The following is a 14,728-nucleotide window of genomic DNA, read 5'->3' as shown; positions in this document are numbered from 1 at the left end:
AATAAAAGAAAATATAAAAAATATCAAAATTTATAGAATAAACTATAGAATAAATTTAAGTAAATGATCAAGGAATATAAAATAGTTGAATACAGTTATAGATTCTCTTACTTTGTTTGAATATAATTATAAATACCGGGAGATTTTTGTACTTGAAACTGAACCTTGTATTACATTTTTGCCAACTGAGCTCTTAATTAAATTATTAAATTAAATTATGAAGATATTTTTTTATTTTTTAGTTATTAATTTAAATTGCTACGTCTGGTGTAAATACCCGGAGTACGTATTTTACATTATTACTTCTCTCAAAAAGAGCATTACCATAAGTTTTTTCATGGTTCAGTTTGGTGACTTCATATACACCAAAATGTATACAAAAAGTCAGATGACAAACAAAAAAAAAGAATTTTCAACACAAGCTTATATCAAATTAATCACAAGATGTTCCATAATTATTTTGCGGCACTATTAATTTGAATTCATTTCAATCTTTATTAGGAGAAATATTTGCAACTTCATCGGAGTCGGTTCACTTGTTTAAAGTCTTGATGAATTTCATAAAGTTATTTGGATCAAAATATCTTTATACTTTCTCTCTTTTGTGGTTCATCTTTTCTCTTTGTCCCATGGAAGAAATTACAGATAAATTAACATAAAAGTGTAGTTCAAAACTTTTCATTGCTGCATTTGAGCTTTGCATTTCTACATCCATATCAAAATTGAGGTTGCAGAGCTGTTTCTCATAATGTATAAAAAGTATTCCCGAGTATATATAGATGTATGTACCAAGGTTCTATATATACTAATAATAATTTATTGATAAGTCAAAATTAAATAGCCAGAATTCCAGTTGAAATGATTTGTTCATTCCCATAAGGTGAAGTCGAAACATCAACAGATCTTGAACTGCACATGTCTGTGTGATCATCCATCACTATTTGCTTGTAACGACACTCTGTACTACAAAATGCTTTCTCTCCCCTGAAATTCATAAAAACCAAATATTAATACATGAAAATATATAATATATATATTAATTTGCGATAAAATAAAGTTGTGCGCATACATACCTATACATGTATATGTCTTTGCCATGGAGCATTTTTTGACATAAGTGACATGAACTGAGAAAATCAGAATCTGGGTATGCCGGAAAACCTCCAATTTTCGCCGGAGATATGTTAAAAACGCTTGGACGATTACATTTTCTGTTTTCCGGTTTACTTCTATCGCCGTATACTTTTGTGTATGATTTGTTACCTGGTGCACGACAAGTAACTATTGTATATTCTTCAAAACTATCCATCTCTGTTTCCTCAAATTCTGCTCTAAATCTACCTGAATTCTTTGACGACGAAATCACCGGAATTGGAAGGGACCTATTTGAATTCCGGTTGTAAACAGCTTTGTTCACCGGAATTTCGCCGTTTTTACCACCGGACTTTTCTAGTGCAGCTACTATAGCCAATCCAACCCTACCAAAATCAAAGCTTTTTAAGCCTCTTGGTGATGGAATCTTGAAATCTAGTGGACTTCTTGGGCTGGTGGCACCATCCATAGTGCGGCTAACTGAAAAAGCTGCACCGGTGAGTTTTCCGATCACCGGCTTAGATCTATTGCCAATCATCATGTACTCACTCTTTCAAGAACTTTTTTCAAAGGGGGATTTTATGAGAAATGAAGCTGTTTTAGCCTAAAAGTTGTCTTTGGAGAGCTCTTTATAAAATGGTTTGGAAAATTGATGGAGTTGTTGGATAGCCCATGGTTTAGGTTGGTATTATTATAAAAAGAAATGATTGCTCTAAAAAAAAAAAATTAAAAATGAAGTGAAATAATTGAGGCACTTTATTCTATTCACTAGTACCATTATTAAATTGGATTCCAATCGAGTCCAAGAATGTAGACCCTGAGGTTAATTGTTATATTATATGATATTGTTAATTTAAATATAATATTTATTTTAATTATTAATTAAAATTTATAGTTTAATAATGATGATAAGATTCATTTTATATAATGATTTATTTGGTGTGATCGTATCATTATTTTATTATTTTTTTGTTATTTTAATTTTATTTATTAATTAATAATTATATTATATCATTTACTGTATTTTTTATAATAGTTCTATCATGTACTTTATTTTTCTTATAAATTTCTCATTTAAATTATAAATGTGTAAAAATATGTAACAATAAAAAATAATATAATTTATTTAAATATTATATTTATTAAAATAATTTAGTACAATATAATACAATAAATATGATATATTATGAAAGAATAGGGAACAACCATCCAAACAAAGTATAGGTGATTTTTGTTATCCGTCTCAGTTAATTAATCAAGATAAATAAAAATAGATCCAAATACCATAATTATAAAAAGTAATAAAAATTAGATTCCAACGCAATATTTAAAATGTCAGTTGTTAATGACCAATTTTTCAAGAAACGTCCATATCAATGATTGGGACCCAATCCATACGTAGGACCCATATTTACCGATCAATATTCCGGCGAGTTTGCTTCTCCGGCAATAGGTGTACGTGTCAAGGGATCAAGAGAAATTGTCAAGATAGTAATTATTGGTGGGACCATATAATGGAGATCGGGCCCCACTGCTTTAATTTTTTATGTTCATTTGTTTTTTTGTGTGGTGGGACCATACAATGACTAATGGAATAGGTGGGGCCTAATGCTTTTGGAATGGAATGGGTTCTCTGTTCACAGGGTCGTTGTACATGCTAATGACGAAAGTACCCTTCAAACCCCACAATGTACTTTCGTTTTTCCAAAAAAAAAACTCTTTAAAGATTTTATTCTTTTATAAAAGGGAAAAATAGATTTTTTTAAAGTATTGAAGACCTTTTGAAACGATGGATTCTCCATGATGAAGGTAAAAGTAAGACCGGGGATCGTTTGGGCTTGAGAATAACATCAAATAGTCTGTGATAAAACTATATTGTCATTTTAATTATTGTTTAGTTGATAAGTTTGAGATAATTTATTTTGAATTAATAATTAATATTGAGATAAGTTATTTTTTTTTCTTGGATGTTATAATAATCTCGAAATAACTTATTTCGAAATAAAATATATAATATGACAAATATATCTCTTTAAATTCTTTTTATATCTCATTTTTCATATTCATGTATATTCACATTATTTTTAATATCATGTATAATAGCATTCACAACCTTCACTACTCATTATTTTTATTATAATTCTTCATATTTTTCTATTAAAAAATTACACTATATAAATATAATTTTTATTTATGAATTTATTTGACTAATTCTTATGTTTATTAAATTTTGATTTCTTTACTACTAAATTACATATTTTTAATTATATATTCTTTTAATCACTTGAAAGCTTGTATTTTATATATCAATTAATTGAAGATCACTTTAATATTTTACAATTTAAGAGCGATATGTGCTTAAATGAAGTGATATAAATAATAAATTCTCTTTTTTACTTTAACAAACTTAAGATAGAAATTCTATTTTTAAGCTAACTATGATGAACATTTATTTTTAAATACATACGGTACCATCATGAGAATGCACACACAAAAATATTTAAGCTAAATAAGATGAAACTTTATTTTTAAGAATGAATAACTAAAACTTGCAAAAAAAATATAAAAAAAAAACTAAATAAAGTGAAGGACATTTTATAAGTAAATAACTTTTTTCTCAAAATTTAAGCAATGCATATTATTTTGAATACAACAAACCAAATAATTAATAAAAAATAATATCAGGATAATTTATCTCATCATAACTAATCTTTGCATAACTTATCACATCAGAACTAATCCCATCATAACTTGTATTCAAACCAAACAAACCCTCAGAATTTAACAATATGATTTGATGTTTTTTTCTTAAAATATTAATCAAATTAGAATACTACTTTTTATGTATTTTTTTTAATTTCTCACACGTAATGTTCGATTAATACAAATTGAAGAGTCAAACTATCAATCTCTAGTTAAAATAATATCTAGTAAAAATAATAAAGTACTTACTATTCTATTACTCCCTCTGTCTCATTATATGTTATACTATTTGATTGACATAGTGTTTAAGAAAAACATGATTTTTTTAAAAATTTATGGTTTAAAATAATTTTTAGATATTTATATTACCGTATATAATTTCATTGAGGATAAAAGATAAATTTAAAAATTTTAAATATTTCTAAATATAATAAAGTGATACTTTTTGGGAATGAATAAAAAAAAGTACCACATTGTAATGACATGTTTTCGTCGTTGTGGATAAGCCAATAGAGAAGGAATTCGGGCTAGAAAACTTCGGTGGTTACTTGGAAAATTTTGAGCCTAGGCCAAATTTGGATGAATTCTAAGTCAGGTGAGGTTTAGGATGATCCAAAAATGGATGGGGGATTGAACCTATAGTCTGATTTATTTAGTTGATAGCCAAGACGATACGGAGTCTGTACGGCTTTACGGAATCACATTCGGATGAGTAAAACTCTCGGAATTTAACTTGGCGTGAAATGTATATTTCAAGGCATCTTGGGACAAGAGTGTGTTGAAAAGGGGGAGGCCTTGAGACTCTTTCACGAGTTCTCTGTCTCTGCCAATCCCGCCAGAGCAGAATTATTCCCACCAGGGCGAGACCGCCAAAGCGAAGAGGCGGCCCAGGGCTCTTTTGATCATTTTTCCACAGTTTCGCACACCAAATGTAGGATTACTACTCCCTACCTACGTAATTCAATTCCTAGAGCCTAGAATTATGGTTGGTAATCATTGGGGGGGGGGGAAGAGGTTTTGGCTTGAAACTAATGGTGGCTAGATTGAAGGTTAGGACCATGGGTTTAGACTAAGAGGAAAATTATGTTATAATTCATGTGAATCGGGTGTTGGTATTGATCCTTTATATCTATGTGACTGTTTTTAGACTAAGAACAACCTGAACAAACTCGAAAAGAGAAAACTCCATCACTTTAGAATGGTCAAAGCTTGGTTCGAGGTAGGTGATGATTTTGTCTTTCCGTATGTGATACGTGTACTTATTAAATTACTCTATTATATGCATATGTGTCACGACCCAAGCCTAGGGCCTAGACGTGACATGGCGAATGAGGAACCCGAAAGTACCTCAAACAAGCCTCTTAGCATTCTTTTAGCCTTTCATAGGTAATGATGATAAATAGACAAGCGGAAATCATAATAATAATAAATCTTCAACTTACATATGTCCAACAATACCTCTAACTATTAGATTTAATGGGGCTAAGACAAGTTTCTAGCTCACCCTCAATCATAATAGAAGAAATGTCATAATAAAATATCTTAACATATCATAAGCTAGAAAGACAAAGGAGTATTGTTCCCGGAACATGGGAACTCACCAAAAGTAGTCTTCAATGGAATATCAACTAGCCACGTGGAGGAGAACGAGGAGGAGCACCGATCCCTACATGGTGATATCATGTAGGCAAAAGAGTATGCGTTAGTACTTTGAATGTACTAAGTATGTAAGGATGCATGAACATTGAGAAAATATTATAACATTTATGTAATATGGAACATAATGTAATACATGCATAATAAATCATATGGATATCCTTTAAAACATTCATTTTGTGGGAAGCTAACCATAACCGACATTTAAGACCATGCGAGCTATTACATGGAATCCAACATAACCCCCTACGTTGGCCGGGGAGACTACTTGCCAGGTAGAACTCCGTCAACTTCATTCATTTCTTTAACTTTAACTTTAAGGGCTATTTATGGATCCATTAGCCTAAGCCTACAAGGGCTCCTATGTTGGCACATAGTTAATGAGACAAGGGGTTGCTACTAGGATTCCCTTACCGAATTTCACCTCAATGCCTCATTCGGTGCTAAGTCAATCCCACGGAATAGTTTAATACTTCAAAATATTCATAGCATATAACTTGAGAATTCAAACATCATATTCGGTAGAATAGCTCATTAAAACATTTGATAATTCAAATATGCAAGAATTGTCCTTATTGCATAAAGAATCCATCATTCATATCATTTCATCATTCTTTCATTTCATAAGACTCCCTTTTTGATCATAGATATTGCTTTCATAAATATTTATTTGGAGTCAAAGCTTTCAAGTCAAACTTTATTAAAAACATAGTAAAACTAGGTGGGTTCAAATCACTTCAACTTGCAAATATGTATGTAAATAAATATTCATAAATACTTTGAAATCCATTAATTAAAAATCATGCTTTAAACAACCCACCATGAATTTCAAGAGCCTTTAAATAGATAAATAGAGGAATTACTTGTAAACCATCAATTCATATATATGAAATTATGTTGCATTAAAATAGAGCAATAATCATTAGTTTAACCATGATTCATACTATTAAGTAAAATTAAGAATTATCATAAGAAAATATTACTTGAAATCAAGAGACTTAATTGAAAGAGTTTTTGGACTACATGGGTGGAAGAACCCATGGATAAACACCCACATAACTTAGAGTAAAGCTTAAAGAAAATAAACATAATTTATCATATAATCAAAATAATTTAGACATGAGAGTGGAAGGAATACTCCCATTGAAACCTTACATACCTGGAAACCGAAGCTTTAGTTGGTACCGGAAGACTTAATGAACACTCTTGAGTCCTAGCTTCTCTCCTTGCCGGAACGTTTTGTGTACTACCCGGAATATATGAATCACCGGAATAGTATTTCTTCACTACTAAGAACTAAAACTATATTTGAGAATGTGTATAGAGAGAAGATTTGCTTGAGAAAGCTTGATGAATAAAATGAGGAAATAAGGTGGGTATTTATAGGTGGGAAAGATGACCTAACAATAAATAAAATAATTATAAATAAAAATCTAAAAATTTAGTGGAATATATTGATGTCATGGATGATGTTAAATGGAGGACAATTTATGTCATGAGTGATGTCAAATGTATCTAGATCTTTCTATGGTAGGTGAAATGAGTTATCTTTGACAGAATACTCTTTTTGGGAGCTGCGTTTGAATAAGATAAATTCCTTATTAGGATTTGGTGTCTTCATAAGAATTGTAGATATGGAAGTCTAGTTTCATATCGTTCAAGAATCAACCAATTTGGATAAACCTACAGTGAGATATGATTTTTCTTCTATAAACACTCATTTCCGTAACAGCATCCTACCTTACAAAGATTAATTTATTTGACCTACTTAACCTCCGAATCTTAAAATATGGTCTTCATAAAAGTTGTAGGTAATGATCTTGTGGTTACTCAGAAATTTTAATCACTCAATTTGGATATTTCTATGAAAAGTTATGAACAAAATACAGAGGCTGTATCATGTTTAGGCAAAAATTGAAACATCGTATACAACGTTTTTAGGGGATATTACAATATGTGTATGTGATTTGGGAAGAATGAAATGAAATATGTGAAATGACTACTTATTGGCTATGACTTGTAATGAACCTGTTCTTGGTAGATATGATAGTTGAACTATTTACTGTGATTCTGGTTGATTTTGTATGCTTGGATCGGGTGTTATGTTTCGACACAAAATTGAATCGAGTGTCATGTTTAGACACATAAATTGAATAGGATGTCACGTTTAGACACATAAATTGGATAGGGTGTCACGTTCCGACACTATCTTGGAACGGATGTCACATTTCGACACACAATTTGGTGTTTGTAGGTTCAATGAGAGGACCCTTATGTGAAATTGTATGATAATTGAGACTGATGAATTGTGATCATGTTGGGTCCTGGTTATGAGATGTTAATGGTTAAGTCTATTCTGTATATATGTGCTTACTGTGCTGTATTTATTTGTTCATGTCTCACTTGCTGATTGGCCGTGTGATCCTACCAATACACTGTTATCTTCAATTGTACCTTGTTTACGATAAATAATATCTTATCAAACTACATTTTCAGTTGTGTTTATTATTTTTCATGTACCATGATTTAATACGACCATGTATACAATAAGATAATATTAGTATTTAGTACATGTATTATGTGATTGTAAAGTAATAAGATTATCATCTACATTGATATGCAGGAAGTATATTCTATGAAACAAAACTGTTATTTCAATTTCATATTATATAATATAATTTGTATTATTAATTTCATTTTGTATATTAAATGGAGGTTGCCAGGTAGGGCAATATGGACAGCTAAGAAAGAATAGAGTGTTGCCGTTGTTTTACTTGAAACAGCAGGTGCGTTGGACACCCGGCACCCAAGTGGACCCCATTCATTTTTTATTTATTTATTTTTTTTTTTATTTTTTTTTTTTTGGGAACAGACCATACACGAGGCTCCCACCTCTCATGCGCGGCCAGGGGTTGAGCCGCTCACCCCCAAGCTGTATTATACATAAAAATAGAAAGATACACGGAGGGGGACATAAACCTAACCTCCAATCCTATGGTGGTTCATAAGCCGATATTCCTAATAAGGTCAATCAGCTCATCCCCGATACAAGCACACAAAAAAGGGTCCTAGAAACTATGCACCTAAAGGAGAGGACTCCTCTCGATACAAAGAAACTAGAAAAAACATAAATAAGGGAGACTCTCCCTTTACATAGTAAAGGAAAAATCTAAATATAAAAGGAGATAATCTTCATAAAAGCTATATATACAACAAAATTTTAGCGTAAACGAAAATCATCAAAGAACATGGCTAAAATTATAACATGGGGAATCACAAACACTGCAATTGAGTGATCAATCCAAGGATGCAAAACAAAGTAGTAGATCATGGAGGCTTCTTAATCCGTTTGGTCTTCCTCCGCCTAAAGCTAGGTAGGCCGATTCTATCTAGCATGTAGTATCCTCGAATACCATGAGGTAGCTGCTGGAGGGTAGTGTAGTGGCCTGGAATGGTAAGAGTGTGACTGTGCTTGGAGAGAGCATCCGCAGTGAAGTTTGCCTCCCTGTATACATGTTTGCAAGCAAAGAAGGCAAATAATTTGGTAATATCAACAAGGTCATGAGTTACCTGGTGAAGGCTCCACGGAGGTTTCATCTGGTGACTGATCCATTTAGTGAGCAACTCCGAGTCAACTTCTAGGATAACATGATGGAAGCCCTGTTGAATGCACCATCTAAGCCCATAAGTAGCCGCCTCTAGTTCAGCTTGATTGTTGGTTCCCTCCCCTAGTGGTATGGCGTAAGCGAAGAGGAAATTACCCATGTGATCTCTTACAATGCCACCCCCCCCCAATAGCCCCCGGATTACCCAACGCGCTACCGTCAGTATTTAGCTTAACGAAACCGAGTTGTGGCTTAATCCATGAGACTTGGGTAATCTTCATCTCATGACTACACTTATCTATGTAGGAGATAGTGTGGATCCAGTTCGAAGGCCAATGGATATAGGGGTATGCGATTCTAAGAAGATTAGAGATGTCCTTGAAAACTGCAAATTTCACTCTCGCCAAGCTAGAACTCTTCCCCCCGTATTTGCTCGCGCATCTATTCTTCCACAAATTCCAACATATAAATATTGGGGTGGAGTGAAGGATAAGTTTGTGAGCTTCTGTGCGGTACTTGCGAAGCCACCAGCTCATAATAAGGGGTTTGAGGGGCGTGACTTCATGTCTGATGCCTAGGGAATCTGAGAAGTAACGCCAAATATTCCTAGTAAATTGGCCCGTGCTGAAAATGTGTTCTATGGTGTCCGGACCTGGGCTGTGGCAGCAAGAACATGGAGTGGAAACATGGCCGAATGCAACGATCTTTTCCTCCGTGGGCAGCTTGCCTCTAAAAGCCCTCCACAGCAAAAAAGAGCATTTAAAGGGTATGTTTTTGTGCCAAGTGTAGTGGTCGGAGAGTGTCTTGGTCTTGTGTTTCCTCACAAGCTTCCATGCCGAAGAGCACGTGAAGCTTCCATTGGTATTCAGCTTCCAAATGGCCTGATCCGATTTGTTTTCTTGCGTCTGTAGTGTGGTAGAAGTTATGAGAGTAATGAGCTGTGGTGGAGCCAACTGATTTAGCATGTCGATGTTCCACTGCCCATCTATAAGAAAATCAGCCACCCTAGCATTGTTCGCTCTTCCCAGCTCGTGTCTATAGTTTGCTAATGGTCCGACACCTAGCCAGTCGTCCCACCAGAAACAACACGAACCCGAGTGTAGCCTCCATTGAATGTGAGGTTCGGCAGTGTGTTTGTTGTGCATCATATGTTTCCACACACGCGACTGCCCAGAATGGAATTTTTTGGTGATGGGGTTGGCTCTCTGACAGTATTTGGCTCTAAGGAAATCACCCCACAGCGTCTGTTTAGCTCTAAATATCCACCATTCATTCGTCGTGACAAGTCACCTCTCTGTGTTATGTTGGTCTTTATATTGCTCTACTTTTTTTTTTTTTTGGATGGTTTCGTAAACCACGTGAAACTGATCCCGAAGACGTATTTTTTCCATAATTAGTGAATTCGATAACGAATGGATATGGTATGGCATAATAAATATTGAAATTAATGAAATAATTATTTATATATATATTTTATTTTAATATAATTTTTTAAAATTCCTTATTATTTTAAAAATATTTAAAAAATTTCCCCTCGGATACATTACTTCACTGTCGCTGATACATTACTATCTCCCTCTCGGATAGATACCTCACTTATGTATTCAGATGTCCTATCTTTTCTCTGATACATCTCTATCCTTCCTCTGTGATACATCATTTTTCTATGTATCCGGAAGTTCAATGATTTATCCAAAATTTATAAGTTTTAAGAATTTTTCTGTAATTTAAAAAATAATAAGAAAATAATGTAATTAGCTTGTAAAACTATGAAATTTATATAAACTACACTTAAAATTATTTATATAATATTTGGCGTGTATTTAAAAAATTTGGTATTCTACATAAAATATATCAAGTATTATATCAAAGTATATAATTACACATATAATTTATATATATTATTATAATATTAACAAATATATAAAATAGTATTAGCGCAAAATGACATGAAAGAAACTTATATTTGACTCAAATTGTCAATTGAACTCTTTTATTTATAACTTTGTGAGGTAAACAATTAAACTCTTTAAAATTCAAGATTTTAAACTACTTTCTTATCCAATTAGTAACTGTGTAATGCAATTGATTACACATGAAATTTCACGCCATTTCTTAATGGTACATAAAAAATCAAGTGTAAAAAAATAAATTAAATAAGTCACTTCTACAAAAATTTTAAAAAGAATTCAAAAGTCACTCTCCATGTTTACTTACATATTGAGTACCAAGTTCATTCCAAATAGCTAAAATTCTTTCTCCTTGAATCCTCAATTACAAATTTACAAACACAAATTCAACAAATCTTTTATATCAATTTTAAATTAATTTCACAACTTCATGAGACTCATTCTTGTCCTTCTAGCTTTCTTAAACTTATTAGTGGAGTTTCTAATTCTTCAATACCAACTTTCAATCCTTTATTGAATAATCTGATGATATTTTTTTTTATTTAAATCCAATTTCAAATCTAAAAGGTTGGTGTGGGGTGGGTAGGGAAGGGTGCGGGGAGGTTGAGAAGGAGACAACAGGTTGATTTTGGGGAGTAGTGCAGGTGTTCGTAAAAGAAGAAGAATAAGAGAGAGGTGGTGGGTGGGGGTTGAAGAAGGAGGAGGAGAGAGGATTTATGATTCTTTATTTATTTATTATAATTTTAATATTTTGATATATAAATATTGTATTCATTTGCTTTTAAATGCGTACATTACACACTTTGTCCAACTACAACAACAACAATCTAGTGAAATTCCACAACATGAGATCTGGAGAGGGTAAAGTGTATGCAGACCTTACTCCTACCAAGACTTAATGTCACATAAGCTTAGTAAATGGTCATAAGGTTTTAAAAGGTTGAGTTTTGTTGAGTTTAAGTGTTCAGTTGTTAAAGTCATAAGTAGATCATTAAGGTTGTGTATTGATCGATTCAGTTCGATTTTGAAATTTATTGATTTGACTTATTGGTTGTAGGTTTATAGATATGTCAAACCGTTATAAACCATTAAGATATTGATTTATCGGTTATCGATTTATCAGTTATTGATTATTATTGGTTTGAGTATCAGTTTAACCATTAAGATTTAATAAAAAAAAATTGAAAATTACTTAAAAACAAGGTGACAAACCAAATAAATCATGCATATGAGTTGATAAATTGTATCTTGCTCAAAAGTAAATATAAAACATTATATAATAACAAAGAGTTTGAGACAATATGAAATAAAAGTATGTAAACTAAACCCTAAGGTCCATAGTTGACAATTTCAGTCAAAATATAGGTTTCTTAGGTCATTCTGTCTAATATTAACATAAAATTAATTATTTAAACGTTGAATTTTTACTACTCTTTTCATGATTGAAATGCTTATTTTATGTTATTGATTAATAAAGGAAATTATTTATATTTTTTAAAAAATATTTCTACTTATGTAATGTGTTAATATGATATAGTTGAGAATTTTTTTTGAATGTTGAAGTCATAATTCTCTATTTTATGAGTGTATGCAACAAATTTTAAATAAATAAAAAATAAATCAACCATAAATGAAATCTGAAGAAACAAGAATATTATTGATAAAATAATATTGTTACAATTATGTTCCTCCCTTGATTCCTCTCTCTTAAGATTTCTCTATGATTCGATGGTCATAGTGACGTATTTCTCGAACTAGGATGATATAAACCTCATTGAGATTTATTTGATCTCCGTTGATCTATGTGAATATGCTATGAATTTGTGGAATATTCGAGATGCCTCTTTGAGGAAATGTAATACCCTTTATATAGGTATAAGCTAGGGTTTAGAGTAGAGTAACCTCTAAAAAATTTAACTGGAATCAAACACGTCTTGCAGTGTCCCACAAAATTTTAATGTCTACAAATTCCCCCTATTTCAAGGCTTGTCAGAGTTAGACTTGATGAAACTCAAAGACGATGCTTGAAGTACACATTCTTCCACCTCTGAAGTTTTGTGGCTTCAGATTTACAGATTTGATTTGTGAGAGAAGAGATGAAGGGCGGATTTGTTCCCAACGGGTGTGACAATTTGTTTACAACAAATTTTAAATTAATGAAAAATAAATAAATCATAAATAAAATCTGTAGAAACAAGAAAATTATTGATAAAATAATATAGGTACAATTTTGTTCCTCCCTTGATTCCTCTCTTTCAAGATTTCTCTGCCACGTGATTCGAGGGTCATAGTTGCGTATTTCTCGAACTAGGATGATATGGATCTCATGAGATTTATTTGATCTCCATTGATCTTTGTGAATATTTCATGAACTGTTGAATATTCGAGATGCTTCTTTAAGGGAATATGGTATCCTTTATATAGGCGTAAACTAGGATTTAGTGTAGAGTAACCTCCAAGAATTCTAATTGAAATTGAACACGTCTTATAGATTTCCACAAAAATTTAATGTCTACAATGAATATATATAAGTCGAAGTCGAACAAACCGTGTTGTCAATTCACCATACGCAAAATATCAAAATCAAACTTTAAATATTGAATCATACCAAAGACCCATAAACTTTATGGCAGTGAAAAAATAACAAAAGCGAGTTACTCGAATCGTAAGCACCCCTCAAAAATATTTGATAATACTAAATGCTTGTGAAATTAATAATTAATCAAGATGAAATCTATCGACTTTTGATAATGAATTTAAGCTCTATATTTTTTTCATCCTAAGTAAACCATCATCCCAACAAAATAAGATAAGATTAATTGATATATAAAAGGTGATGAAAAAATGTCAGAGAATAAAAGAGAAAGACATCTTATTATTGCACAGGAGCACAATATCAAGTCAAGAGACAAATCATCATTAATAAGAAACTTATTTTCTTGTTTCAATTATCTTGCATTGAATTTCAAGGTAATATTCACAGTCCAATTTATTTGTTGGTTTTATTGATCAAGATGTTGATATAAAAATCGATCTTGCTATGAATACACCTAGTCTTCATAATATTGAGGAATTTGAAATATGGCACCTTTTTATTAGCTAGATTCGTTTTGAATTCAAATTTTGAGATTTAACTAATTTTATATATCATCAAAATAAAAATCTCTAAAATTGCTATTGTCTTTCGGTTCGTTGTATTTTATGAACAACAAATCTTACACATATTAACCGTATTGATTAATTAATTAATTAGATAATGAGTTTTAGATATCAGTGGATTAAAGAGAGAATACCCCAAACCCCACTATATGGATTGAGACGTTCACTTTATTTATAATTGAGAAAGATAAAGGAGTTTAGCTGTTTGAAAAACTTTTACTATTATAAAATTTCATCAATTTTATTTTTTATAATTTTGATCCATTTTTTCTTAAAGACAAAAACATTCAATATATTATTAGTTCCGAAATCTCTTAGTTTCTTTTGGAACAGAGAATAGAGAAAGAGAATTTGAGATGAACTACTATATCCATTTATAATTTGAATAGAAAAAATATATTTTTAAAAAAGAATCATATTATATTTTTACAGAGTTCGTGTATTATTTTCTTATGAAAAAGATCAATCGATTAAAATAATATATGTAATAAATTACAAACTTAAATTTCCTAAAAAAAAAGAAGAAATAGTACACTTATAAGGAGAGTTGGTGATACGCAAAGAGTATCAATTATAAAAGCACCTGGTTCTCCAAGAAACAAG

General features: G+C 31.5%; 1 protein-coding gene across 1 annotated transcript; it reads right to left on the bottom strand.

Moving 5' to 3' along the window:
- Positions 1-630: 630 nt before the first annotated feature.
- Positions 631-1,785, bottom strand: LOC129891902 (FCS-Like Zinc finger 13-like). Its single transcript, XM_055967379.1, has 2 exons — positions 1,074-1,785; positions 631-984 (listed from the first exon to the last, which is right to left on the bottom strand). The coding sequence occupies exons 1-2, from the start codon at positions 1,631-1,633 to the stop codon at positions 834-836; spliced, it is 711 nt and encodes a 236-aa protein (XP_055823354.1). The 5' UTR covers positions 1,634-1,785; the 3' UTR covers positions 631-833.
- Between the last annotated feature and the right edge of the window lie 12,943 nt (positions 1,786-14,728).

The sequence above is a fragment of the Solanum dulcamara genome, chromosome 6, assembly GCF_947179165.1.
Source record: "Solanum dulcamara chromosome 6, daSolDulc1.2, whole genome shotgun sequence".
Lineage (NCBI taxonomy): Eukaryota > Viridiplantae > Streptophyta > Magnoliopsida > Solanales > Solanaceae > Solanum > Solanum dulcamara.
The sequence above is the reverse complement of the archived record's forward strand: the minus strand, read 5'-3'. Positions and strand labels throughout refer to the sequence as shown.